This window comes from Apteryx mantelli, chromosome 7 (assembly GCF_036417845.1).
Source record: "Apteryx mantelli isolate bAptMan1 chromosome 7, bAptMan1.hap1, whole genome shotgun sequence".
NCBI lineage: Eukaryota > Metazoa > Chordata > Aves > Apterygiformes > Apterygidae > Apteryx > Apteryx mantelli.
Window position 1 is genome coordinate 40242494 of NC_089984.1, and position 25743 is coordinate 40268236.

Below are 25743 nucleotides of genomic sequence, written 5' to 3' on the forward strand. Positions count from 1 at the left end.
ATGGGTACCACCGAGCTCTTGATGTGGCTATTCCTCTTAAGTTCAGCACTCGTGGATGCCAGCTCAGGTAAACCACTTAAAATCTTTAAAAAACGTTCTTATTAAAAAAAAGGCAGGAAAAAAGAAACATATTATTCCTCTTCATTGATTCCATACCTGTAACTGACTTGCTAGCATAATCAACTTTGTACAAAGCTTACAAGTAAAACAGACTGAAATTAAATAGCATAACATGGTCTTATTAAAAATATGAACCAGTTAACCCCATGATTAACTATTATTTACATTGCTGAGGTAAATTGTTTAGTGTAATGAAACTGATATTGCTCCAACTGCATACTATTTTACAATACCATCTTGTATCAAATTAAATAAATTACGACAAAAATAGTACTGGATGATTAATTTGTGCAAATTGGTATTTTTCAGTTTGTGAATTTAGAGGGAATATAGTTTATGTGGCTACAATGAATATTTGCTTTAAAACACTTCAAAGTGAACCATCCAGATGCATGTGGAACAACCCAATCCACATTTAACTATATGAAATTTCATGGAAGCTCAGTTGTAAGACCCAGCTGCTGTCATGTATAGCATCACAAGTGCCAGGGGAGTGCATAGTGCTCCCCATCGCGCCTTGAGACAGTCGTACACAACTGCAGACCTAGAGACTATAAAAATCCCGTCTGTGCCTTTTCACATGCTGCAGCACCTGATGCAAACATGGTATTTTGAGCGCCTTGAGAAGGGAAAGGGGCTGTCTTGCACTTCCTCGCGCAGCATTCCTGCTTTCTTTCTATTCCCTCCTTCTGGAGCTTGCTCTGCTGCTTTGCATTTTCTGTTTCTGCCCCTAAATGAGCTGTGTAGTCTTCCAAAAGATGCATCTCCCTGTATACATCACAGATACCCAAAGGGGAGCATTGCGGCCCTTTTGGAGAGTGGGTCCTGCAAGGGCAGCAGTGAGAGAGGTCTGAATTGTTATGCTGCCTTTTATACCTGTCTGTTCACTGTTTTTTGCAGTGGTAAATAAGAAAACAATGCCCTTTGTATTCTGCCAGTATTTTGCATATCAGTGGGCAAAACGTGCAACGTAATTCTTTTCTTAAAATTCCCATTTCAGCCCATCTCCACCAGACCTCTCTCATCTGTCATGTTCTTAAGATGCAAGAATCAAGTCTGCTACTGCCATAGTAATGGAGGGGAACAAGTATGTTTCCTTGAAAAAAATAGCTCCTCACTACTGCTTTGTTTCCTTTTTGTATAACAGGTAGCACTGATTTCAGTCATGTAATGAGTACAGCTAATCATCATAATTCTATTTATTTAATTTAAATAATTTACAAACTGTATTTTTCTCCGTTTCTACATTAAACTCTACCATGAAATCTCTCCTCAAGTAGCAAACTGAGGAACAGAAATATAAAAATGGAGAAATTCTGGAAAAATGTTCTGTTTTGGAGAATATCGCATGTCAAAAACAGTATCACTTGCCTAAGAAGCAGGGATAGCAGAGGCCAGAGTAAGGCCTTCAAGACGTTTCTGAGCTGCTCCTGAAGCCTGTGCTTTGCTCTGCGCCCACCGTGGCACCCCCAGCTGGGACCGCCGGCGCTGCGGAGCCCGAGCGGCCGGGCGCCGGGACAAAAGCTGCCCGGGCCCCTTGGTCCAAAGGCTCCTCACCGGCTCCTTTCTCCTCCTCCCTTGACAGGTGCCGCCAACACTACCGCTGCTACCCCTTCGGTTCCTCCAGGTACATCCGCTCGCACGGTGCTTTCTGCGCGTCGCTCGGGGCTGTACTGCTGGCTAGCGCAGAGGGGGGCGATTTGCCTCTTCCTCATCAGAGCAGAGGCAGGACATGCGCGGTCTTGGCCGACGGGCCGGCAGTGCTGCTGCCCGGAAGGGCACAGCGGTACCAAAGGCCCCGGCGAGAGCAGCTGCCCGCCTGCAGGAGGGTTTCCCCACGTTTTTCCCCTCTCCTCCTTGCCCAGGTGCCTTCCTGCGGCTGGTGAACGGCAGCAACGGGTGCGAGGGCCGCGTCGAGGTTTACACCTACGGGAGCCAGGGCACCGTCTGTGACGACAGCTGGGACCTGAGCGATGCCCAGGTCGTGTGCAGGCAGCTGGGCTGTGGCGACGCCGTCTCTGCGCCTGGCAGCGCCCGCTTTGGGCAAGGCAGTGGCAACATTTACCTGGACGATGTGCAGTGCACGGGCAGCGAGGCCTCCCTCTTCCAGTGCCGCAGCGCGGGCTGGGGCGTCCACAACTGCGGCCACGCTGAAGACGCCGGTGTTGTCTGCTCAGGTGCCGTTGCTTCCCCTTGCTAACTAGGCGCACGCTTCCCCGGAGTGCCGATGGAGGCCTGCCGCCGGACGCGGCGGTCGCGGTCGTGGCGCGGGTGCAGGCGCCCCGTGCGGCTGCCCGCCCGCCCGCCCGCAGCGCCCGCCTGGCTCTGGGGTGCCGGCGCGTGTGCCGCGGCACCTGCCGGCTCGGGCCGCCGGAGCCGCTGTGCGGCCCACCGAGGTGCCGATCGAGGTGCTTTGGGCAGCGCCCTGCTGCCAGCGCCCCGGCCCCGAGGCTGCCGCCGCTCCGGGCCCAGCCCCCAAGGTGGGCAGCCGGCGCCGAGCCCGACCGCGCTCTGCCGGCGCCCAGGGCCTGCCAGGAAGGGCAGGAGCCGGCTGCTGCGAACCGCAAGTGCCGGGGGCGAGCGCTTCGCTCCCCGCCGCGCCGTGGGGCTGCCGTGCACGTGGCGAGCGCGCCTGGAGAGTGTGAGAATCCCACCTGTGCCTCTTCACGCGCGGCAGCACCTGATGCTGCAGACGTGCTGGCTGGAGCGCCTCGAGGAGGGCAAGGGGCCGTCCTGCGCTTCCTCGCGCAGCACTCCTGCTTGCTTTCCATTCGCCTCCTTCCGGAGCTTGCTCTGCTGCTTGCGCGCTCCTTTCTCATGCCTCCGGGGGAACTGCACGGCCTCCCAAAGAATGCATCTCTCTGGGGAGAGCTTTCCGCGCTAGGGTTTCTTTTTCCTCCGCACCATCGCATTTCCTCACTTGCAGAGCAGCCAACTGCAGCAAGTCTTCCGTACGTTTTGCCCCATTTGAAGACGATTTTCAGCTATTCCTCCGAAGCAGGGATAGCAGAGGCCAGAGTAAGGCCTTCAAGACGTTTCTGAGCTGCTCCTGAAGCCTGTGCTTTGCTCTGCGCCCACCGTGGCACCCCCAGCTGGGACCGCCGGCGCTGCGGAGCCCGAGCGGCCGGGCGCCGGGACAAAAGCTGCCCGGGCCCCTTGGTCCAAAGGCTCCTCACCGGCTCCTTTCTCCTCCTCCCTTGACAGGTGCCGCCAACACTACCGCTGCTACCCCTTCGGTTCCTCCAGGTACGTCCGCTCGCACGGTGCTTTCTGCGCGTCGCTTGGGGCTGTACTGCTGGCTAGCGCAGAGGGGGGCGATTTGCCTCTTCCTCATCAGAGCAGAGGCAGGACATGCGCGGTCTTGGCCGACGGGCCGGCAGTGCTGCTGCCCGGAAGGGCACAGCGGTACCAAAGGCCCCGGCGAGAGCAGCTGCCCGCCTGCAGGAGGGTTTCGCCACGTTTTTCCCCTCTCCTCCTTGCCCAGGTGCCTTCCTGCGGCTGGTGAACGGCAGCAACGGGTGCGAGGGCCGCGTCGAGATTTACACCTACGGGAGCCAGGGCACCGTCTGTGACGACAGCTGGGACCTGAGCGATGCCCAGGTCGTGTGCAGGCAGCTGGGCTGTGGCGACGCCGTCTCTGCGCCTGGCAGCGCCCGCTTTGGGCAAGGCAGTGGCAACATTTACCTGGACGATGTGCAGTGCACGGGCAGCGAGGCCTCCCTCTTCCAGTGCCGCAGCGCGGGCTGGGGCGTCCACAACTGCGGCCACGCTGAAGACGCCGGTGTTGTCTGCTCAGGTGCCGTTGCTTCCCCTTGCTAACTAGGCGCACGCTTCCCCGGAGTGCCGATGGAGGCCTGCCGCCGGACGCGGCGGTCGCGGTCGTGGCGCGGGTGCAGGCGCCCCGTGCGGCTGCCCGCCCGCCCGCCCGCAGCGCCCGCCTGGCTCTGGGGTGCCGGCGCGTGTGCCGCGGCACCTGCCGGCTCGGGCCGCCGGAGCCGCTGTGCGGCCCACCGAGGTGCCGATCGAGGTGCTTTGGGCAGCGCCCTGCTGCCAGCGCCCCGGCCCCGAGGCTGCCGCCGCTCCGGGCCCAGCCCCCAAGGTGGGCAGCCGGCGCCGAGCCCGACCGCGCTCTGCCGGCGCCCAGGGCCTGCCAGGAAGGGCAGGAGCCGGCTGCTGCGAACCGCAAGTGCCGGGGGCGAGCGCTTCGCTCCCCGCCGCGCCGTGGGGCTGCCGTGCACGTGGCGAGCGCGCCTGGAGAGTGTGAGAATCCCACCTGTGCCTCTTCACGCGCGGCAGCACCTGATGCTGCAGATGTGCTGGCTGGAGCGCCTCGAGGAGGGCAAGGGGCCGTCCTGCGCTTCCTCGCGCAGCACTCCTGCTTGCTTTCCATTCGCCTCCTTCCGGAGCTTGCTCTGCTGCTTGCGCGCTCCTTTCTCGTGCCTCCGGGGGAACTGCACGGCCTCCCAAAGGATGCATCTCTCTGGGGAGAGCTTTCCGCGCTAGGGTTTCTTTTTCCTCCGCACCATCGCATTTCCTCACTTGCAGAGCAGCCAACTGCAGCAAGTCTTCCGTACGTTTTGCCCCATTTGAAGACGATTTTCAGCTATTCCTCCGAAGCAGGGATAGCAGAGGCCAGAGTAAGGCCTTCAAGACGTTTCTGAGCTGCTCCTGAAGCCTGTGCTTTGCTCTGCGCCCACCGTGGCACCCCCAGCTGGGACCGCCGGCGCTGCGGAGCCCGAGCGGCCGGGCGCCGGGACAAAAGCTGCCCGGGCCCCTTGGTCCAAAGGCTCCTCACCGGCTCCTTTCTCCTCCTCCCTTGACAGGTGCCGCCAACACTACCGCTGCTACCCCTTCGGTTCCTCCAGGTACGTCCGCTCGCACGGTGCTTTCTGCGCGTCGCTCGGGGCTGTACTGCTGGCTAGCGCAGAGGGGGGCGATTTGCCTCTTCCTCATCAGAGCAGAGGCAGGACATGCGCGGTCTTGGCCGACGGGCCGGCAGTGCTGCTGCCCGGAAGGGCACAGCGGTACCAAAGGCCCCGGCGAGAGCAGCTGCCCGCCTGCAGGAGGGTTTCCCCACGTTTTTCCCCTCTCCTCCTTGCCCAGGTGCCTTCCTGCGGCTGGTGAACGGCAGCAACGGGTGCGAGGGCCGCGTCGAGGTTTACACCTACGGGAGCCAGGGCACCGTCTGTGACGACAGCTGGGACCTGAGCGATGCCCAGGTCGTGTGCAGGCAGCTGGGCTGTGGCGACGCCGTCTCTGCGCCTGGCAGCGCCCGCTTTGGGCAAGGCAGTGGCAACATTTACCTGGACGATGTGCAGTGCACGGGCAGCGAGGCCTCCCTCTTCCAGTGCCGCAGCGCGGGCTGGGGCGTCCACAACTGCGGCCACGCTGAAGACGCCGGTGTTGTCTGCTCAGGTGCCGTTGCTTCCCCTTGCTAACTAGGCGCACGCTTCCCCGGAGTGCCGATGGAGGCCTGCCGCCGGACGCGGCGGTCGCGGTCGTGGCGCGGGTGCAGGCGCCCCGTGCGGCTGCCCGCCCGCCCGCCCGCAGCGCCCGCCTGGCTCTGGGGTGCCGGCGCGTGTGCCGCGGCACCTGCCGGCTCGGGCCGCCGGAGCCGCTGTGCGGCCCACCGAGGTGCCGATCGAGGTGCTTTGGGCAGCGCCCTGCTGCCAGCGCCCCGGCCCCGAGGCTGCCGCCGCTCCGGGCCCAGCCCCCAAGGTGGGCAGCCGGCGCCGAGCCCGACCGCGCTCTGCCGGCGCCCAGGGCCTGCCAGGAAGGGCAGGAGCCGGCTGCTGCGAACCGCAAGTGCCGGGGGCGAGCGCTTCGCTCCCCGCCGCGCCGTGGGGCTGCCGTGCACGTGGCGAGCGCGCCTGGAGAGTGTGAGAATCCCACCTGTGCCTCTTCACGCGCGGCAGCACCTGATGCTGCAGACGTGCTGGCTGGAGCGCCTCGAGGAGGGCAAGGGGCCGTCCTGCGCTTCCTCGCGCAGCACTCCTGCTTGCTTTCCATTCGCCTCCTTCCGGAGCTTGCTCTGCTGCTTGCGCGCTCCTTTCTCGTGCCTCCGGGGGAACTGCACGGCCTCCCAAAGGATGCATCTCTCTGGGGAGAGCTTTCCGCGCTAGGGTTTCTTTTTCCTCCGCACCATCGCATTTCCTCACTTGCAGAGCAGCCAACTGCAGCAAGTCTTCCGTACGTTTTGCCCCATTTGAAGACGATTTTCAGCTATTCCTCCGAAGCAGGGATAGCAGAGGCCAGAGTAAGGCCTTCAAGACGTTTCTGAGCTGCTCCTGAAGCCTGTGCTTTGCTCTGCGCCCACCGTGGCACCCCCAGCTGGGACCGCCGGCGCTGCGGAGCCCGAGCGGCCGGGCGCCGGGACAAAAGCTGCCCGGGCCCCTTGGTCCAAAGGCTCCTCACCGGCTCCTTTCTCCTCCTCCCTTGACAGGTGCCGCCAACACTACCGCTGCTACCCCTTCGGTTCCTCCAGGTACGTCCGCTCGCACGGTGCTTTCTGCGCGTCGCTCGGGGCTGTACTGCTGGCTAGCGCAGAGGGGGGCGATTTGCCTCTTCCTCATCAGAGCAGAGGCAGGACATGCGCGGTCTTGGCCGACGGGCCGGCAGTGCTGCTGCCCGGAAGGGCACAGCGGTACCAAAGGCCCCGGCGAGAGCAGCTGCCCGCCTGCAGGAGGGTTTCCCCACGTTTTTCCCCTCTCCTCCTTGCCCAGGTGCCTTCCTGCGGCTGGTGAACGGCAGCAACGGGTGCGAGGGCCGCGTCGAGATTTACACCTACGGGAGCCAGGGCACCGTCTGTGACGACAGCTGGGACCTGAGCGATGCCCAGGTCGTGTGCAGGCAGCTGGGCTGTGGCGACGCCGTCTCTGCGCCTGGCAGCGCCCGCTTTGGGCAAGGCAGTGGCAACATTTACCTGGACGATGTGCAGTGCACGGGCAGCGAGGCCTCCCTCTTCCAGTGCCGCAGCGCGGGCTGGGGCGTCCACAACTGCGGCCACGCTGAAGACGCCGGTGTTGTCTGCTCAGGTGCCGTTGCTTCCCCTTGCTAACTAGGCGCACGCTTCCCCGGAGTGCCGATGGAGGCCTGCCGCCGGACGCGGCGGTCGCGGTCGTGGCGCGGGTGCAGGCGCCCCGTGCGGCTGCCCGCCCGCCCGCCCGCAGCGCCCGCCTGGCTCTGGGGTGCCGGCGCGTGTGCCGCGGCACCTGCCGGCTCGGGCCGCCGGAGCCGCTGTGCGGCCCACCGAGGTGCCGATCGAGGTGCTTTGGGCAGCGCCCTGCTGCCAGCGCCCCGGCCCCGAGGCTGCCGCCGCTCCGGGCCCAGCCCCCAAGGTGGGCAGCCGGCGCCGAGCCCGACCGCGCTCTGCCGGCGCCCAGGGCCTGCCAGGAAGGGCAGGAGCCGGCTGCTGCGAACCGCAAGTGCCGGGGGCGAGCGCTTCGCTCCCCGCCGCGCCGTGGGGCTGCCGTGCACGTGGCGAGCGCGCCTGGAGAGTGTGAGAATCCCACCTGTGCCTCTTCACGCGCGGCAGCACCTGATGCTGCAGACGTGCTGGCTGGAGCGCCTCGAGGAGGGCAAGGGGCCGTCCTGCGCTTCCTCGCGCAGCACTCCTGCTTGCTTTCCATTCGCCTCCTTCCGGAGCTTGCTCTGCTGCTTGCGCGCTCCTTTCTCGTGCCTCCGGGGGAACTGCACGGCCTCCCAAAGGATGCATCTCTCTGGGGAGAGCTTTCCGCGCTAGGGTTTCTTTTTCCTCCGCACCATCGCATTTCCTCACTTGCAGAGCAGCCAACTGCAGCAAGTCTTCCGTACGTTTTGCCCCATTTGAAGACGATTTTCAGCTATTCCTCCGAAGCAGGGATAGCAGAGGCCAGAGTAAGGCCTTCAAGACGTTTCTGAGCTGCTCCTGAAGCCTGTGCTTTGCTCTGCGCCCACCGTGGCACCCCCAGCTGGGACCGCCGGCGCTGCGGAGCCCGAGCGGCCGGGCGCCGGGACAAAAGCTGCCCGGGCCCCTTGGTCCAAAGGCTCCTCACCGGCTCCTTTCTCCTCCTCCCTTGACAGGTGCCGCCAACACTACCGCTGCTACCCCTTCGGTTCCTCCAGGTACGTCCGCTCGCACGGTGCTTTCTGCGCGTCGCTCGGGGCTGTACTGCTGGCTAGCGCAGAGGGGGGCGATTTGCCTCTTCCTCATCAGAGCAGAGGCAGGACATGCGCGGTCTTGGCCGACGGGCCGGCAGTGCTGCTGCCCGGAAGGGCACAGCGGTACCAAAGGCCCCGGCGAGAGCAGCTGCCCGCCTGCAGGAGGGTTTCCCCACGTTTTTCCCCTCTCCTCCTTGCCCAGGTGCCTTCCTGCGGCTGGTGAACGGCAGCAACGGGTGCGAGGGCCGCGTCGAGGTTTACACCTACGGGAGCCAGGGCACCGTCTGTGACGACAGCTGGGACCTGAGCGATGCCCAGGTCGTGTGCAGGCAGCTGGGCTGTGGCGACGCCGTCTCTGCGCCTGGCAGCGCCCGCTTTGGGCAAGGCAGTGGCAACATTTACCTGGACGATGTGCAGTGCACGGGCAGCGAGGCCTCCCTCTTCCAGTGCCGCAGCGCGGGCTGGGGCGTCCACAACTGCGGCCACGCTGAAGACGCCGGTGTTGTCTGCTCAGGTGCCGTTGCTTCCCCTTGCTAACTAGGCGCACGCTTCCCCGGAGTGCCGATGGAGGCCTGCCGCCGGACGCGGCGGTCGCGGTCGTGGCGCGGGTGCAGGCGCCCCGTGCGGCTGCCCGCCCGCCCGCCCGCAGCGCCCGCCTGGCTCTGGGGTGCCGGCGCGTGTGCCGCGGCACCTGCCGGCTCGGGCCGCCGGAGCCGCTGTGCGGCCCACCGAGGTGCCGATCGAGGTGCTTTGGGCAGCGCCCTGCTGCCAGCGCCCCGGCCCCGAGGCTGCCGCCGCTCCGGGCCCAGCCCCCAAGGTGGGCAGCCGGCGCCGAGCCCGACCGCGCTCTGCCGGCGCCCAGGGCCTGCCAGGAAGGGCAGGAGCCGGCTGCTGCGAACCGCAAGTGCCGGGGGCGAGCGCTTCGCTCCCCGCCGCGCCGTGGGGCTGCCGTGCACGTGGCGAGCGCGCCTGGAGAGTGTGAGAATCCCACCTGTGCCTCTTCACGCGCGGCAGCACCTGATGCTGCAGACGTGCTGGCTGGAGCGCCTCGAGGAGGGCAAGGGGCCGTCCTGCGCTTCCTCGCGCAGCACTCCTGCTTGCTTTCCATTCGCCTCCTTCCGGAGCTTGCTCTGCTGCTTGCGCGCTCCTTTCTCGTGCCTCCGGGGGAACTGCACGGCCTCCCAAAGGATGCATCTCTCTGGGGAGAGCTTTCCGCGCTAGGGTTTCTTTTTCCTCCGCACCATCGCATTTCCTCACTTGCAGAGCAGCCAACTGCAGCAAGTCTTCCGTACGTTTTGCCCCATTTGAAGACGATTTTCAGCTATTCCTCCGAAGCAGGGATAGCAGAGGCCAGAGTAAGGCCTTCAAGACGTTTCTGAGCTGCTCCTGAAGCCTGTGCTTTGCTCTGCGCCCACCGTGGCACCCCCAGCTGGGACCGCCGGCGCTGCGGAGCCCGAGCGGCCGGGCGCCGGGACAAAAGCTGCCCGGGCCCCTTGGTCCGAAGGCTCCTCACCGGCTCCTTTCTCCTCCTCCCTTGACAGGTGCCGCCAACACTACCGCTGCTACCCCTTCGGTTCCTCCAGGTACGTCCGCTCGCACGGTGCTTTCTGCGCGTCGCTCGGGGCTGTACTGCTGGCTAGCGCAGAGGGGGGCGATTTGCCTCTTCCTCATCAGAGCAGAGGCAGGACATGCGCGGTCTTGGCCGACGGGCCGGCAGTGCTGCTGCCCGGAAGGGCACAGCGGTACCAAAGGCCCCGGCGAGAGCAGCTGCCCGCCTGCAGGAGGGTTTCCCCACGTTTTTCCCCTCTCCTCCTTGCCCAGGTGCCTTCCTGCGGCTGGTGAACGGCAGCAACGGGTGCGAGGGCCGCGTCGAGATTTACACCTACGGGAGCCAGGGCACCGTCTGTGACGACAGCTGGGACCTGAGCGATGCCCAGGTCGTGTGCAGGCAGCTGGGCTGTGGCGACGCCGTCTCTGCGCCTGGCAGCGCCCGCTTTGGGCAAGGCAGTGGCAACATTTACCTGGACGATGTGCAGTGCACGGGCAGCGAGGCCTCCCTCTTCCAGTGCCGCAGCGCGGGCTGGGGCGTCCACAACTGCGGCCACGCTGAAGACGCCGGTGTTGTCTGCTCAGGTGCCGTTGCTTCCCCTTGCTAACTAGGCGCACGCTTCCCCGGAGTGCCGATGGAGGCCTGCCGCCGGACGCGGCGGTCGCGGTCGTGGCGCGGGTGCAGGCGCCCCGTGCGGCTGCCCGCCCGCCCGCAGCGCCCGCCTGGCTCTGGGGTGCCGGCGCGTGTGCCGCGGCACCTGCCGGCTCGGGCCGCCGGAGCCGCTGTGCGGCCCACCGAGGTGCCGATCGAGGTGCTTTGGGCAGCGCCCTGCTGCCAGCGCCCCGGCCCCGAGGCTGCCGCCGCTCCGGGCCCAGCCCCCAAGGTGGGCAGCCGGCGCCGAGCCCGACCGCACTCTGCCGGCGCCCAGGGCCTGCCAGGAAGGGCAGGAGCCGGCTGCTGCGAACCGCAAGTGCCGGGGGCGAGCGCTTCGCTCCCCGCCGCGCCGTGGGGCTGCCGTGCACGTGGCGAGCGCGCCTGGAGAGTGTGAGAATCCCACCTGTGCCTCTTCACGCGCGGCAGCACCTGATGCTGCAGACGTGCTGGCTGGAGCGCCTCGAGGAGGGCAAGGGGCCGTCCTGCGCTTCCTCGCGCAGCACTCCTGCTTGCTTTCCATTCGCCTCCTTCCGGAGCTTGCTCTGCTGCTTGCGCGCTCCTTTCTCGTGCCTCCGGGGGAACTGCACGGCCTCCCAAAGGATGCATCTCTCTGGGGAGAGCTTTCCGCGCTAGGGTTTCTTTTTCCTCCGCACCATCGCATTTCCTCACTTGCAGAGCAGCCAACTGCAGCAAGTCTTCCGTACGTTTTGCCCCATTTGAAGACGATTTTCAGCTATTCCTCCGAAGCAGGGATAGCAGAGGCCAGAGTAAGGCCTTCAAGACGTTTCTGAGCTGCTCCTGAAGCCTGTGCTTTGCTCTGCGCCCACCGTGGCACCCCCAGCTGGGACCGCCGGCGCTGCGGAGCCCGAGCGGCCGGGCGCCGGGACAAAAGCTGCCCGGGCCCCTTGGTCCAAAGGCTCCTCACCGGCTCCTTTCTCCTCCTCCCTTGACAGGTGCCGCCAACACTACCGCTGCTACCCCTTCGGTTCCTCCAGGTACGTCCGCTCGCACGGTGCTTTCTGCGCGTCGCTCGGGGCTGTACTGCTGGCTAGCGCAGAGGGGGGCGATTTGCCTCTTCCTCATCAGAGCAGAGGCAGGACATGCGCGGTCTTGGCCGACGGGCCGGCAGTGCTGCTGCCCGGAAGGGCACAGCGGTACCAAAGGCCCCGGCGAGAGCAGCTGCCCGCCTGCAGGAGGGTTTCCCCACGTTTTTCCCCTCTCCTCCTTGCCCAGGTGCCTTCCTGCGGCTGGTGAACGGCAGCAACGGGTGCGAGGGCCGCGTCGAGATTTACACCTACGGGAGCCAGGGCACCGTCTGTGACGACAGCTGGGACCTGAGCGATGCCCAGGTCGTGTGCAGGCAGCTGGGCTGTGGCGACGCCGTCTCTGCGCCTGGCAGCGCCCGCTTTGGGCAAGGCAGTGGCAACATTTACCTGGACGATGTGCAGTGCACGGGCAGCGAGGCCTCCCTCTTCCAGTGCCGCAGCGCGGGCTGGGGCGTCCACAACTGCGGCCACGCTGAAGACGCCGGTGTTGTCTGCTCAGGTGCCGTTGCTTCCCCTTGCTAACTAGGCGCACGCTTCCCCGGAGTGCCGATGGAGGCCTGCCGCCGGACGCGGCGGTCGCGGTCGTGGCGCGGGTGCAGGCGCCCCGTGCGGCTGCCCGCCCGCCCGCAGCGCCCGCCTGGCTCTGGGGTGCCGGCGCGTGTGCCGCGGCACCTGCCGGCTCGGGCCGCCGGAGCCGCTGTGCGGCCCACCGAGGTGCCGATCGAGGTGCTTTGGGCAGCGCCCTGCTGCCAGCGCCCCGGCCCCGAGGCTGCCGCCGCTCCGGGCCCAGCCCCCAAGGTGGGCAGCCGGCGCCGAGCCCGACCGCACTCTGCCGGCGCCCAGGGCCTGCCAGGAAGGGCAGGAGCCGGCTGCTGCGAATCGCAAGTGCCGGGGGCGAGCGCTTCGCTCCCCGCCGCGCCGTGGGGCTGCCGTGCACGTGGCGAGCGCGCCTGGAGAGTGTGAGAATCCCACCTGTGCCTCTTCACGCGCGGCAGCACCTGATGCTGCAGACGTGCTGGCTGGAGCGCCTCGAGGAGGGCAAGGGGCCGTCCTGCGCTTCCTCGCGCAGCACTCCTGCTTGCTTTCCATTCGCCTCCTTCCGGAGCTTGCTCTGCTGCTTGCGCGCTCCTTTCTCGTGCCTCCGGGGGAACTGCACGGCCTCCCAAAGGATGCATCTCTCTGGGGAGAGCTTTCCGCGCTAGGGTTTCTTTTTCCTCCGCACCATCGCATTTCCTCACTTGCAGAGCAGCCAACTGCAGCAAGTCTTCCGTACGTTTTGCCCCATTTGAAGACGATTTTCAGCTATTCCTCCGAAGCAGGGATAGCAGAGGCCAGAGTAAGGCCTTCAAGACGTTTCTGAGCTGCTCCTGAAGCCTGTGCTTTGCTCTGCGCCCACCGTGGCACCCCCAGCTGGGACCGCCGGCGCTGCGGAGCCCGAGCGGCCGGGCGCCGGGACAAAAGCTGCCCGGGCCCCTTGGTCCGAAGGCTCCTCACCGGCTCCTTTCTCCTCCTCCCTTGACAGGTGCCGCCAACACTACCGCTGCTACCCCTTCGGTTCCTCCAGGTACGTCCGCTCGCACGGTGCTTTCTGCGCGTCGCTCGGGGCTGTACTGCTGGCTAGCGCAGAGGGGGGCGATTTGCCTCTTCCTCATCAGAGCAGAGGCAGGACATGCGCGGTCTTGGCCGACGGGCCGGCAGTGCTGCTGCCCGGAAGGGCACAGCGGTACCAAAGGCCCCGGCGAGAGCAGCTGCCCGCCTGCAGGAGGGTTTCCCCACGTTTTTCCCCTCTCCTCCTTGCCCAGGTGCCTTCCTGCGGCTGGTGAACGGCAGCAACGGGTGCGAGGGCCGCGTCGAGATTTACACCTACGGGAGCCAGGGCACCGTCTGTGACGACAGCTGGGACCTGAGCGATGCCCAGGTCGTGTGCAGGCAGCTGGGCTGTGGCGACGCCGTCTCTGCGCCTGGCAGCGCCCGCTTTGGGCAAGGCAGTGGCAACATTTACCTGGACGATGTGCAGTGCACGGGCAGCGAGGCCTCCCTCTTCCAGTGCCGCAGCGCGGGCTGGGGCGTCCACAACTGCGGCCACGCTGAAGACGCCGGTGTTGTCTGCTCAGGTGCCGTTGCTTCCCCTTGCTAACTAGGCGCACGCTTCCCCGGAGTGCCGATGGAGGCCTGCCGCCGGACGCGGCGGTCGCGGTCGTGGCGCGGGTGCAGGCGCCCCGTGCGGCTGCCCGCCCGCCCGCCCGCAGCGCCCGCCTGGCTCTGGGGTGCCGGCGCGTGTGCCGCGGCACCTGCCGGCTCGGGCCGCCGGAGCCGCTGTGCGGCCCACCGAGGTGCCGATCGAGGTGCTTTGGGCAGCGCCCTGCTGCCAGCGCCCCGGCCCCGAGGCTGCCGCCGCTCCGGGCCCAGCCCCCAAGGTGGGCAGCCGGCGCCGAGCCCGACCGCGCTCTGCCGGCGCCCAGGGCCTGCCAGGAAGGGCAGGAGCCGGCTGCTGCGAACCGCAAGTGCCGGGGGCGAGCGCTTCGCTCCCCGCCGCGCCGTGGGGCTGCCGTGCACGTGGCGAGCGCGCCTGGAGAGTGTGAGAATCCCACCTGTGCCTCTTCACGCGCGGCAGCACCTGATGCTGCAGACGTGCTGGCTGGAGCGCCTCGAGGAGGGCAAGGGGCCGTCCTGCGCTTCCTCGCGCAGCACTCCTGCTTGCTTTCCATTCGCCTCCTTCCGGAGCTTGCTCTGCTGCTTGCGCGCTCCTTTCTCGTGCCTCCGGGGGAACTGCACGGCCTCCCAAAGGATGCATCTCTCTGGGGAGAGCTTTCCGCGCTAGGGTTTCTTTTTCCTCCGCACCATCGCATTTCCTCACTTGCAGAGCAGCCAACTGCAGCAAGTCTTCCGTACGTTTTGCCCCATTTGAAGACGATTTTCAGCTATTCCTCCGAAGCAGGGATAGCAGAGGCCAGAGTAAGGCCTTCAAGACGTTTCTGAGCTGCTCCTGAAGCCTGTGCTTTGCTCTGCGCCCACCGTGGCACCCCCAGCTGGGACCGCCGGCGCTGCGGAGCCCGAGCGGCCGGGCGCCGGGACAAAAGCTGCCCGGGCCCCTTGGTCCAAAGGCTCCTCACCGGCTCCTTTCTCCTCCTCCCTTGACAGGTGCCGCCAACACTACCGCTGCTACCCCTTCGGTTCCTCCAGGTACGTCCGCTCGCACGGTGCTTTCTGCGCGTCGCTCGGGGCTGTACTGCTGGCTAGCGCAGAGGGGGGCGATTTGCCTCTTCCTCATCAGAGCAGAGGCAGGACATGCGCGGTCTTGGCCGACGGGCCGGCAGTGCTGCTGCCCGGAAGGGCACAGCGGTACCAAAGGCCCCGGCGAGAGCAGCTGCCCGCCTGCAGGAGGGTTTCCCCACGTTTTTCCCCTCTCCTCCTTGCCCAGGTGCCTTCCTGCGGCTGGTGAACGGCAGCAACGGGTGCGAGGGCCGCGTCGAGATTTACACCTACGGGAGCCAGGGCACCGTCTGTGACGACAGCTGGGACCTGAGCGATGCCCAGGTCGTGTGCAGGCAGCTGGGCTGTGGCGACGCCGTCTCTGCGCCTGGCAGCGCCCGCTTTGGGCAAGGCAGTGGCAACATTTACCTGGACGATGTGCAGTGCACGGGCAGCGAGGCCTCCCTCTTCCAGTGCCGCAGCGCGGGCTGGGGCGTCCACAACTGCGGCCACGGTGAAGACGCCGGTGTTGTCTGCTCAGGTGCCGTTGCTTCCCCTTGCTAACTAGGCGCACGCTTCCCCGGAGTGCCGATGGAGGCCTGCCGCCGGACGCGGCGGTCGCGGTCGTGGCGCGGGTGCAGGCGCCCCGTGCGGCTGCCCGCCCGCCCGCAGCGCCCGCCTGGCTCTGGGGTGCCGGCGCGTGTGCCGCGGCACCTGCCGGCTCGGGCCGCCGGAGCCGCTGTGCGGCCCACCGAGGTGCCGATCGAGGTGCTTTGGGCAGCGCCCTGCTGCCAGCGCCCCGGCCCCGAGGCTGCCGCCGCTCCGGGCCCAGCCCCCAAGGTGGGCAGCCGGCGCCGAGCCCGACCGCGCTCTGCCGGCGCCCAGGGCCTGCCAGGAAGGGCAGGAGCCGGCTGCTGCGAACCGCAAGTGCCGGGGGCGAGCGCTTCGCTCCCCGCCGCGCCGTGGGGCTGCCGTGCACGTGGCGAGCGCGCCTGGAGAGTGTGAGAATCCCACCTGTGCCTCTTCACGCGCGGCAGCACCTGATGCTGCAGACGTGCTGGCTGGAGCGCCTCGAGGAGGGCAAGGGGCCGTCCTGCGCTTCCTCGCGCAGCACTCCTGCTTGCTTTCCATTCGCCTCCTTCCGGAGCTTGCTCTGCTGCTTGCGCGCTCCTTTCTCGTGCCTCCGGGGGAACTGCACGGCCTCCCAAAGGATGCATCTCTCTGGGGAGAGCTTTCCGCGCTAGGGTTTCTTTTTCCTCCGCACCATCGCATTTCCTCACTTGCAGAGCAGCCAACTGCAGCAAGTCTTCCGTACGTTTTGCCCCATTTGAAGACGATTTTCAGCTATTCCTCCGAAGCAGGGATAGCAGAGGCCAGAGTAAGGCCTTCAAGACGTTTCTGAGCTGCTCCTGAAGCCTGTGCTTTGCTCTGCGCCCACCGTGGCACCCCCAGCTGGGACCGCCGGCGCTGCGGAGCCCGAGCGGCCGGGCGCCGGGACAAAAGCTGCCCGGGCCCCTTGGTCCAAAGGCTCCTCACCGGCTCCTTTCTCCTCCTCCCTTGACAGGTGCCGCCAACACTACCGCTGCTACCCCTTCGGTTCCTCCAGGTACGTCCGCTCGCACGGTGCTTTCTGCGCGTCGCTCGGGGCTGTACTGCTGGCTAGCGCAGAGGGGGGCGATTTGCCTCTTCCTCATCAGAGCAGAGGCAGGACATGCGCGGTCTTGGCCGACGGGCCGGCAGTGCTGCTGCCCGGAAGGGCACAGCGGTACCAAAGGCCCCGGCGAGAGCAGCTGCCCGCCTGCAGGAGGGTTTCCCCACGTTTTTCCCCTCTCCTCCTTGCCCAGGTGCCTTCCTGCGGCTGGTGAACGGCAGCAACGGGTGCGAGGGCCGCGTCGAGATTTACACCTACGGGAGCCAGGGCACCGTCTGTGACGACAGCTGGGACCTGAGCGATGCCCAGGTCGTGTGCAGGCAGCTGGGCTGTGGCGACGCCGTCTCTGCGCCTGGCAGCGCCCGCTTTGGGCAAGGCAGTGGCAACATTTACCTGGACGATGTGCAGTGCACGGGCAGCGAGGCCTCCCTCTTCCAGTGCCGCAGCGCGGGCTGGGGCGTCCACAACTGCGGCCACGGTGAAGACGCCGGTGTTGTCTGCTCAGGTGCCGTTGCTTCCCCTTGCTAACTAGGCGCACGCTTCCCCGGAGTGCCGATGGAGGCCTGCCGCCGGACGCGGCGGTCGCGGTCGTGGCGCGGGTGCAGGCGCCCCGTGCGGCTGCCCGCCCGCCCGCCCGCAGCGCCCGCCTGGCTCTGGGGTGCCGGCGCGTGTGCCGCGGCACCTGCCGGCTCGGGCCGCCGGAGCCGCTGTGCGGCCCACCGAGGTGCCGATCGAGGTGCTTTGGGCAGCGCCCTGCTGCCAGCGCCCCGGCCCCGAGGCTGCCGCCGCTCCGGGCCCAGCCCCCAAGGTGGGCAGCCGGCGCCGAGCCCGACCGCGCTCTGCCGGCGCCCAGGGCCTGCCAGGAAGGGCAGGAGCCGGCTGCTGCGAACCGCAAGTGCCGGGGGCGAGCGCTTCGCTCCCCGCCGCGCCGTGGGGCTGCCGTGCACGTGGCGAGCGCGCCTGGAGAGTGTGAGAATCCCACCTGTGCCTCTTCACGCGCGGCAGCACCTGATGCTGCAGACGTGCTGGCTGGAGCGCCTCGAGGAGGGCAAGGGGCCGTCCTGCGCTTCCTCGCGCAGCACTCCTGCTTGCTTTCCATTCGCCTCCTTCCGGAGCTTGCTCTGCTGCTTGCGCGCTCCTTTCTCGTGCCTCCGGGGGAACTGCACGGCCTCCCAAAGGATGCATCTCTCTGGGGAGAGCTTTCCGCGCTAGGGTTTCTTTTTCCTCCGCACCATCGCATTTCCTCACTTGCAGAGCAGCCAACTGCAGCAAGTCTTCCGTACGTTTTGCCCCATTTGAAGACGATTTTCAGCTATTCCTCCGAAGCAGGGATAGCAGAGGCCAGAGTAAGGCCTTCAAGACGTTTCTGAGCTGCTCCTGAAGCCTGTGCTTTGCTCTGCGCCCACCGTGGCACCCCCAGCTGGGACCGCCGGCGCTGCGGAGCCCGAGCGGCCGGGCGCCGGGACAAAAGCTGCCCGGGCCCCTTGGTCCAAAGGCTCCTCACCGGCTCCTTTCTCCTCCTCCCTTGACAGGTGCCGCCAACACTACCGCTGCTACCCCTTCGGTTCCTCCAGGTACGTCCGCTCGCACGGTGCTTTCTGCGCGTCGCTCGGGGCTGTACTGCTGGCTAGCGCAGAGGGGGGCGATTTGCCTCTTCCTCATCAGAGCAGAGGCAGGACATGCGCGGTCTTGGCCGACGGGCCGGCAGTGCTGCTGCCCGGAAGGGCACAGCGGTACCAAAGGCCCCGGCGAGAGCAGCTGCCCGCCTGCAGGAGGGTTTCCCCACGTTTTTCCCCTCTCCTCCTTGCCCAGGTGCCTTCCTGCGGCTGGTGAACGGCAGCAACGGGTGCGAGGGCCGCGTCGAGGTTTACACCTACGGGAGCCAGGGCACCGTCTGTGACGACAGCTGGGACCTGAGCGATGCCCAGGTCGTGTGCAGGCAGCTGGGCTGTGGCGACGCCGTCTCTGCGCCTGGCAGCGCCCGCTTTGGGCAAGGCAGTGGCAACATTTACCTGGACGATGTGCAGTGCACGGGCAGCGAGGCCTCCCTCTTCCAGTGCCGCAGCGCGGGCTGGGGCGTCCACAACTGCGGCCACGCTGAAGACGCCGGTGTTGTCTGCTCAGGTGCCGTTGCTTCCCCTTGCTAACTAGGCGCACGCTTCCCCGGAGTGCCGATGGAGGCCTGCCGCCGGACGCGGCGGTCGCGGTCGTGGCGCGGGTGCAGGCGCCCCGTGCGGCTGCCCGCCCGCCCGCCCGCAGCGCCCGCCTGGCTCTGGGGTGCCGGCGCGTGTGCCGCGGCACCTGCCGGCTCGGGCCGCCGGAGCCGCTGTGCGGCCCACCGAGGTGCCGATCGAGGTGCTTTGGGCAGCGCCCTGCTGCCAGCGCCCCGGCCCCGAGGCTGCCGCCGCTCCGGGCCCAGCCCCCAAGGTGGGCAGCCGGCGCCGAGCCCGACCGCGCTCTGCCGGCGCCCAGGGCCTGCCAGGAAGGGCAGGAGCCGGCTGCTGCGAACCGCAAGTGCCGGGGGCGAGCGCTTCGCTCCCCGCCGCGCCGTGGGGCTGCCGTGCACGTGGCGAGCGCGCCTGGAGAGTGTGAGAATCCCACCTGTGCCTCTTCACGCGCGGCAGCACCTGATGCTGCAGACGTGCTGGCTGGAGCGCCTCGAGGAGGGCAAGGGGCCGTCCTGCGCTTCCTCGCGCAGCACTCCTGCTTGCTTTCCATTCGCCTCCTTCCGGAGCTTGCTCTGCTGCTTGCGCGCTCCTTTCTCGTGCCTCCGGGGGAACTGCACGGCCTCCCAAAGGATGCATCTCTCTGGGGAGAGCTTTCCGCGCTAGGGTTTCTTTTTCCTCCGCACCATCGCATTTCCTCACTTGCAGAGCAGCCAACTGCAGCAAGTCTTCCGTACGTTTTGCCCCATTTGAAGACGATTTTCAGCTATTCCTCCGAAGCAGGGATAGCAGAGGCCAGAGTAAGGCCTTCAAGACGTTTCTGAGCTGCTCCTGAAGCCTGTGCTTTGCTCTGCGCCCACCGTGGCACCCCCAGCTGGGACCGCCGGCGCTGCGGAGCCCGAGCGGCCGGGCGCCGGGACAAAAGCTGCCCGGGCCCCTTGGTCCAAAGGCTCCTCACCGGCTCCTTTCTCCTCCTCCCTTGACAGGTGCCGCCAACACTACCGCTGCTACCCCTTCGGTTCCTCCAGGTACGTCCGCTCGCACGGTGCTTTCTGCGCGTCGCTCGGGGCTGTACTGCTGGCTAGCGCAGAGGGGGGCGATTTGCCTCTTCCTCATCAGAGCAGAGGCAGGACATGCGCGGTCTTGGCCGACGGGCCGGCAGTGCTGCTGCCCGGAAGGGCACAGCGGTACCAAAGGCCCCGGCGAGAGCAGCTGCCCGCCTGCAGGAGGGTTTCCCCACGTTTTTCCCCTCTCCTCCTTGCCCAGGTGCCTTCCTGCGGCTGCACAGTGTTTGATAGATTTGTCACTGATTTTTCTGATTTTAAGGCATCTTGGAAGTTTTGGTTTTGCTGTGCCCTCACCTTGGCACTGCCTGCTGAGACCAGCAAATGCTTCACCCCTGCAGTGACAGGGCAGCACGGCAGTCCGTAGTGCTGGGATAAAGCCTTTGAATGTTGCTAGTATCCAGAAGTTCCTCATTTGCTTTTTTTATTACTCCCTTAACAGATGCAATTTCCACTACCTATGTTCCCTCTCCACCCTTGACTACTCCATATTTTCTTTGCATTACTTTTGAGCTGTATTAATTACTAGTTTTTAGTTTGGAGTTTTTCATTTCCACATTAAAACAGAGTCAAAAATATTCATCATCCATACTAACAGGCTAAACCCTCCATATTGCTTCTTTATGACTGTGATTCTCCTGCTGGAGATCTATTTTAGATTGTGTGGATGAAACAGTTTTTGTCAAAAATCTTTTTTTTCTTCTTTGGACTTTATGCTATTTGGGCAGACCTTCTAGCTTTTTCACATACATATATATGCCTGAAGCCCACCAAATGCAAAGGAGCAAGCAAGAGTTGGAGTTGTCTAATGAGAATGTATATTCATTTGTTCAGAAGAAAAACCTAAATTTTGCATGTCTATATCTTTTCTTCTTTCATTTTTTTCAGGCAGAAAATATTTTTGTGGTGGCTTACTTTCGAATTCTTTTGGAACACTTCAGAGTCCTTTTTACCCTTCGAATTACCCAGATAATGCAGACTGTCTGTGGGAAATACAAGTAGCGAGCAATTTCCTTGTTGTGCTCACATTTAGAAGTATTCAGTAAGTAAAGTTCTTGCTGCTAGGGCAATAAATGGGACCAAAATCTCAACTGCAAGCACATTTCCCAAGCACATTTCTAATACTTAGAAATTGATTAGAAATATTACCTGGGAATTGTGTGAGTGCGGTATCTTAGTTTATTGCTTTTTCAGCACTTACAAACTGGACTTTACAAAACATGTTTTATTGTATATTCATGTTAATCTCTCAGGTTGCAAGGTGGATGCCAGAACGACTCTGTTGAAATCTATGATGGGCCACCCAATACTTCTCCCCTGCTTGGAAGAATTTGTTCTGGTTCTGGTTTCACATATACATCATCCTCAAACCTCATGACTGTTAGATTTCGCAGTGACTCCAGATATTCAAGTAGAGGGTTTTATGCTGACTATCACTCCATTCGAGCAGACGAGAATACCAGTAAGTTCCCATTCAGTTTGTAATGTTTTCCTGTGTTAAGTATTTGTTAATGTTGGTGAACTGTTTCACACAGATGACATTCCTACTTGAATTTCATAACTGATTATTGACCAGTAACTTTCAGACAATAATTTCTTTTGCATTTTAAGAAGACCTTCAGGTACCAAACTAATTGACTTTAGACATTTTCCGTGATGGTCAGTCTAAATTCACCTTTCTTCTTATCACCTCATTATTCTTATTTTTCCACCCTTGTGGCCAGATTTTCATAAAATCATATCAATGTTGTTGAGAAAGACATCTGGAGGTCTCCTAGTCCACCCACTCAAAGCAGGACTACTGCCAAAACTAGATTCAGTTTGCCATGGGTTTGTCTAGAAATCTTCCAAGAGTGGAAAAACTGCAACTTCTCTGGGTGACCTATTCCAGTACTGCCCTGCAATCCTAGTAGAAAGGTTTATCTGTGGTGCACTCAGGACTTTTCAAGGCACAATTTGTGGCCATCAGTCTGTGGTATATCTTCTGCTGTCACATTTGGCTCTGTTGTCTTTGTAATTGCCCTTCAAGAGCCTGTGTGTTGCCAGTAGCTGCTGTCACCAGACGCTTATCTCTACTAAAGGACAAACTCTCCCTGGAGTCTTTGCTCTTCATGTCACGGCACTCAGTGAACCATCACAGAGATGTTTCCAGATCCCCTCCTGCAGAAGTAGTGCTTATCTCTATAACTTCCACAATCGTTTTTTGATTAGTATTCAGGAAAAACTCTCACTTCTTAGCATTTTTTACATGAGTGGTGATGCAGGGTTGAGGTCTCAGCAAAGGCCTGTTGTAATCTACCTAATTTTGTCAGAAGAGTAACTGAAGGTCAGTTGAAGTGTGTCAGAGCCTAGTGCTTATTCATGCCTAAGCATAAGGCGTGGAAATAAGTGTTTTGGCTTGTGAATTCTGCCCCCTAAATGGTAGTAGCTGTTGCATTTGGTGATGTTGTAACATCTAAGCATTATCAAGTACCTGAATCCACTAATAATTCATATTTTCTTCACTAGCCCTTGAGTGCTTTCCAAGCTACATGCACGTAGTTGTAAACAGAAACTATCTCCAGTCACAAGGCTACTCTGTGGAGAACATCATCTTATCTGATGGTTCTTGCAGACCAACAATTACGTCGACCCAGATTAAATTCATCATTCCATACAATGGCTGTGGCACACAAAGACAGGTTGGTGTCATGTACTTTGGAGTTCTGTCCAAGTAGGGCATGGAAACTTAATAGACATTTGGAAAATTGTTGTGCATCGCAAGTGGCATTGTGGTCCACCGGAATTCAAAACACAGAAAAGAAGGATGTGTTTCTGAAGGCTAAATTCTTTAAACATTTCTACTTCCCCTTCTCAACCTTGAAGGTAATCTCCATGTGTATTTCAGAGTGATGTTCTAGAGAACAAAGTGTAGGATAGAGTTGAGTGAACAACTCCATCCAGGATGCTTGAGTTTAAATTTGGCATATTCTTTCTAACTAGTACCAGGACCTGGTACATACATAGTTTATAGTGCACAGTATGAACAAGACTACATGCAGTAATTCTGCCTTCATCTGATGTGTCAAACAGGGTGACAGTGAAACAATCACCTATTCCAATGTGATAAAAGTGGCCACTTCTGGTTACATAATCAAGAGGCAAAAGGACCTTAATTTGCACATCAACTGCAAAATACTTCAAAACACCTGGGTGCAAGTAATGTATATCGCCGATGACAATATTAATGATGTCAATGAAACTCAGTATGGCAGATATGATGTGAACATTTCATTCTACAATTCCTCATCTTTCCTGTGGCCGGTGTATGACTCTCCATACTATGTTGATCTGAATCAGAATTTGTTCCTTCAAGCTTCCCTTCAAAGCTCTGACCCAAATCTGGTGTTGTTTCTGGACACATGTGTGGCATCACCTAATCCTAATGATTTTACGACTCTGACCTATGATTTAATCAGAAGTGGGTAAGAAATTTATTAATAATGGTTTAAAAATTATTTTTATGCACAGTTCTCAGAGTGTTTCATTTATGAAAGAGATAAATTAGGGCCAGTGTACATTTTCAATACATATGTAGTTCTGAGAAAGGTGATTGGGGGAAAAAACTTGATTAAAATTGACTGTGACAATAGAAATGTCATTCAGAACTTGCAGTCAAGCACTGAGATTTCATCCAAGGAGGCAGCGTAAAAACTGAGGAATAAATTAATTTCTGACATAGATGGATGAAGCTCTGAACTGTAGGGACATCAATGACTCTACTTTTCCATACCTCAGGATTAGAATTTTGCAAATATTTTCATGCAGCACCATAACTAGAGTACAAAATATTCCATTCAAAAGAAGGTAAATTTCTTAGCCTTTTCTTGCTATTCTGAAAGCATAAAATATTTTGATTGATTTGATACAAAATATGCCATTTGATTTGAAATGAAACAGTTGTGGGTTCTTGTAAGGCCTGCAAAAGTGACAAGGAACTAGAAGTGCAAACATGTGGCTATAGGTTTCCCTTTTTTTTCCAGGAATGGAAGGTCCATTTTAATTTATGTTCTGACTGTGCTTGGTGAGATTTGAAGCTCTCTGCCTCCTGGGAGGGAGTTCACATCATTAATATTAGCAAGTTAGGAGTGTAGGTACCTCACCACTAGGCTGGAGGGTTATTGCTTGTGTCAGACTAAAGAATTGAACCAATGTCGCCTGCTTGCCAGGCGAATGTCCTCCCAGAACTACTAGTCATCTACAGTTAATCCTGCTTACAAGTACTTTGCTGAGTTATGGACTTTCAGTGCTGTACACTTTACTTTGGTACAAATTGCTACCACTATTTCTTATTTTTGTCTCTTATTTTCTCTTCTTACTAAAAACACACAGTTTTATATCCTTTAGAGTTCTTGCATATTCTTACTTTCTCGTTTTATGTTTGAGCCTAAGGCATACTGCACATAGATAGTGTAATAGTGTTTCTATTCATGAGAGCTAATTTATAAATTTTATATCTTTCCAGGTGTGTTAAAGATCCCACCTACTACTCTTACTATTCACCATACAGATATGTCACTCGGTTTGCATTTAATGCCTTTGAGTTTGTAAGTCGACATCCATCAGTTTACCTGCAGTGTGAACTGGTGGTATGCAGGTACAATGACTATTCTTCCCGATGCTATCAAGGCTGTGTTAGTAGGTTCAAGAGGAATGCAGAAACTCCCGAGGAAAAAGTGAATGTTGTTATTGGACCTATTCAGCTTCAGGAAGCTCATGCTGAGAACAGGAATGCTAGTAAGTTTAAATAACTTCCTCTTGGGTTTAATGTAAGATATGGTCTATTACTGTAATGTAAGATCTGTATATTACTGGGTGTTTGCATGACAGTTTAGACATGAAATCTAGCTCTGATACATGTCTTTGCTGGTTTATTCACATTTCCACTACAATCCTTAAAGGGAGTTGGTTTTTAAGTAAAGATGTTTACAAGCTATTTCCTTTCTGTCATATCTTAGAACCATTATTTTCATCTGCACATGTCATATGGCAATTGATTCAGTTCTGCAGGAGAAGAGATGAGATGTAACTCATCTCCCTACAGGAACTAGAATAATTTTTCAAAACTGTCTGTGCATGATTTGTGTGTCTTCTATCTATAAATGACCAATCTATCTGTAGGTCCTCTTGAGAATATTTCCCAGTGTCCTATAGCTGGTGTTACTATTATCAGAAAACATCATCAAATGGTCTTGGTGTGTAATCATTACAAATTATTAGTTGCTGTTTATTTTCTTGCTTTCTTGGTTGTTTTCTTTACTTGTTTCATATGGCTACAGAGTTGTTTGTAAAACAATGTCCAATAGAGCAGTTTATTCTCTGATCAGATCTACATTGCAACATTTTAATTCAAATTCTCTCTGCCTAATTATTTTTGAGAATAACTAGATGGAGAAACAAATGTAAACAACTCTCTCCCTCTCTTTGTGTGCAGAGCTGGCCTCTGACATCCAGGAGAACAGGGAGTCTCTGAGCTCAGCTCCCGCGTCTGCTGCCGGGTCTCACGCTCCACTTGCTGTGGCCGCTGTGGCGCTGGTGGTAGCTGCTGTCCTCACCGTGGGCGGGTTTCTGCTGAAGCGTAAGCTGCAGGAACCCATTCCCTACCAGATCATGTGAGAGGTGGTAAAACCCCTGCAGCTGTTTGGGGCTGATGTTTTTGCCAGTCATCTGTGGCTGTACCACTTCAGGATTTGGTTTTATAATCTGTGCAGAGGGTAGCTCTTATGTGACAATTGCAGCACTTAGTTGCTGTTTGAAGAACGCACTGCAGTGAAATAACACCCCCTGTTAGAATGAACTGAACTTATAAAGAGTCTGGCTTTAAAATCTTTCAGTCCAAATACACATACAGGCTAAGGAAAGTTTGATTCTCACATCCCAGCATCCAAATAAGCTGCCATCTTCAATGCTGGACATTTCAAAGCATCTCGGTTAAGTTCCTACTTTGAGTGTCCATCTGAGGAGACTGACTGACTTCATTGACTTAAGAAAGAAGAACTGATTTCTTTTGCAATTGTTGATATGCAGATAAAACATCTATGTGGCACCATGAACTGTTCCAGAGAGTAGTCTAAGAAAAATATTTTGTTTGGGTGAAATTAATCTCAATAATCAGCTGCAAGCA

At 60.1% G+C, this 25743-nt stretch overlaps 1 protein-coding gene across 1 annotated transcript; it reads left to right on the top strand.

The window, feature by feature from the left end:
• Positions 1-25235, top strand: LOC106493530 (deleted in malignant brain tumors 1 protein-like). Its single transcript, XM_067299618.1, has 21 exons — positions 1-67; positions 1986-2297; positions 3535-3549; positions 3605-3918; positions 5154-5535; positions 6563-6604; positions 6843-7154; positions 8405-8775; positions 10011-10392; positions 11642-12007; positions 13254-13627; positions 14890-15241; positions 16545-16856; positions 18110-18475; positions 19503-19544; positions 20469-20622; positions 20834-21042; positions 22089-22261; positions 22653-23044; positions 24085-24356; positions 25054-25235. Exons 1-21 carry the CDS (start codon positions 1-3, stop codon positions 25233-25235), a joined length of 5391 nt encoding a protein of 1796 aa, XP_067155719.1.
• The last annotated feature ends 508 nt before the right edge of the window (positions 25236-25743 follow it).

Excerpts from the sequence above, each read along its gene's own strand:
- LOC106493530 (XM_067299618.1), top strand. The coding sequence starts at position 1 with ATGGGTACCACCGAGCTCTTGATGTGGCTATTCCTCTTAAGTTCAGCA. Across the intron at positions 3,919-5,153 it reads CCGGTGTTGTCTGCTCAGGT|GCCCCGGCGAGAGCAGCTGC; the intron begins GCCGTTGCTTCC and ends GCGGTACCAAAG. Across the intron at positions 6,605-6,842 it reads TACCCCTTCGGTTCCTCCAG|GTGCCTTCCTGCGGCTGGTG; the intron begins GTACGTCCGCTC and ends CTCCTTGCCCAG.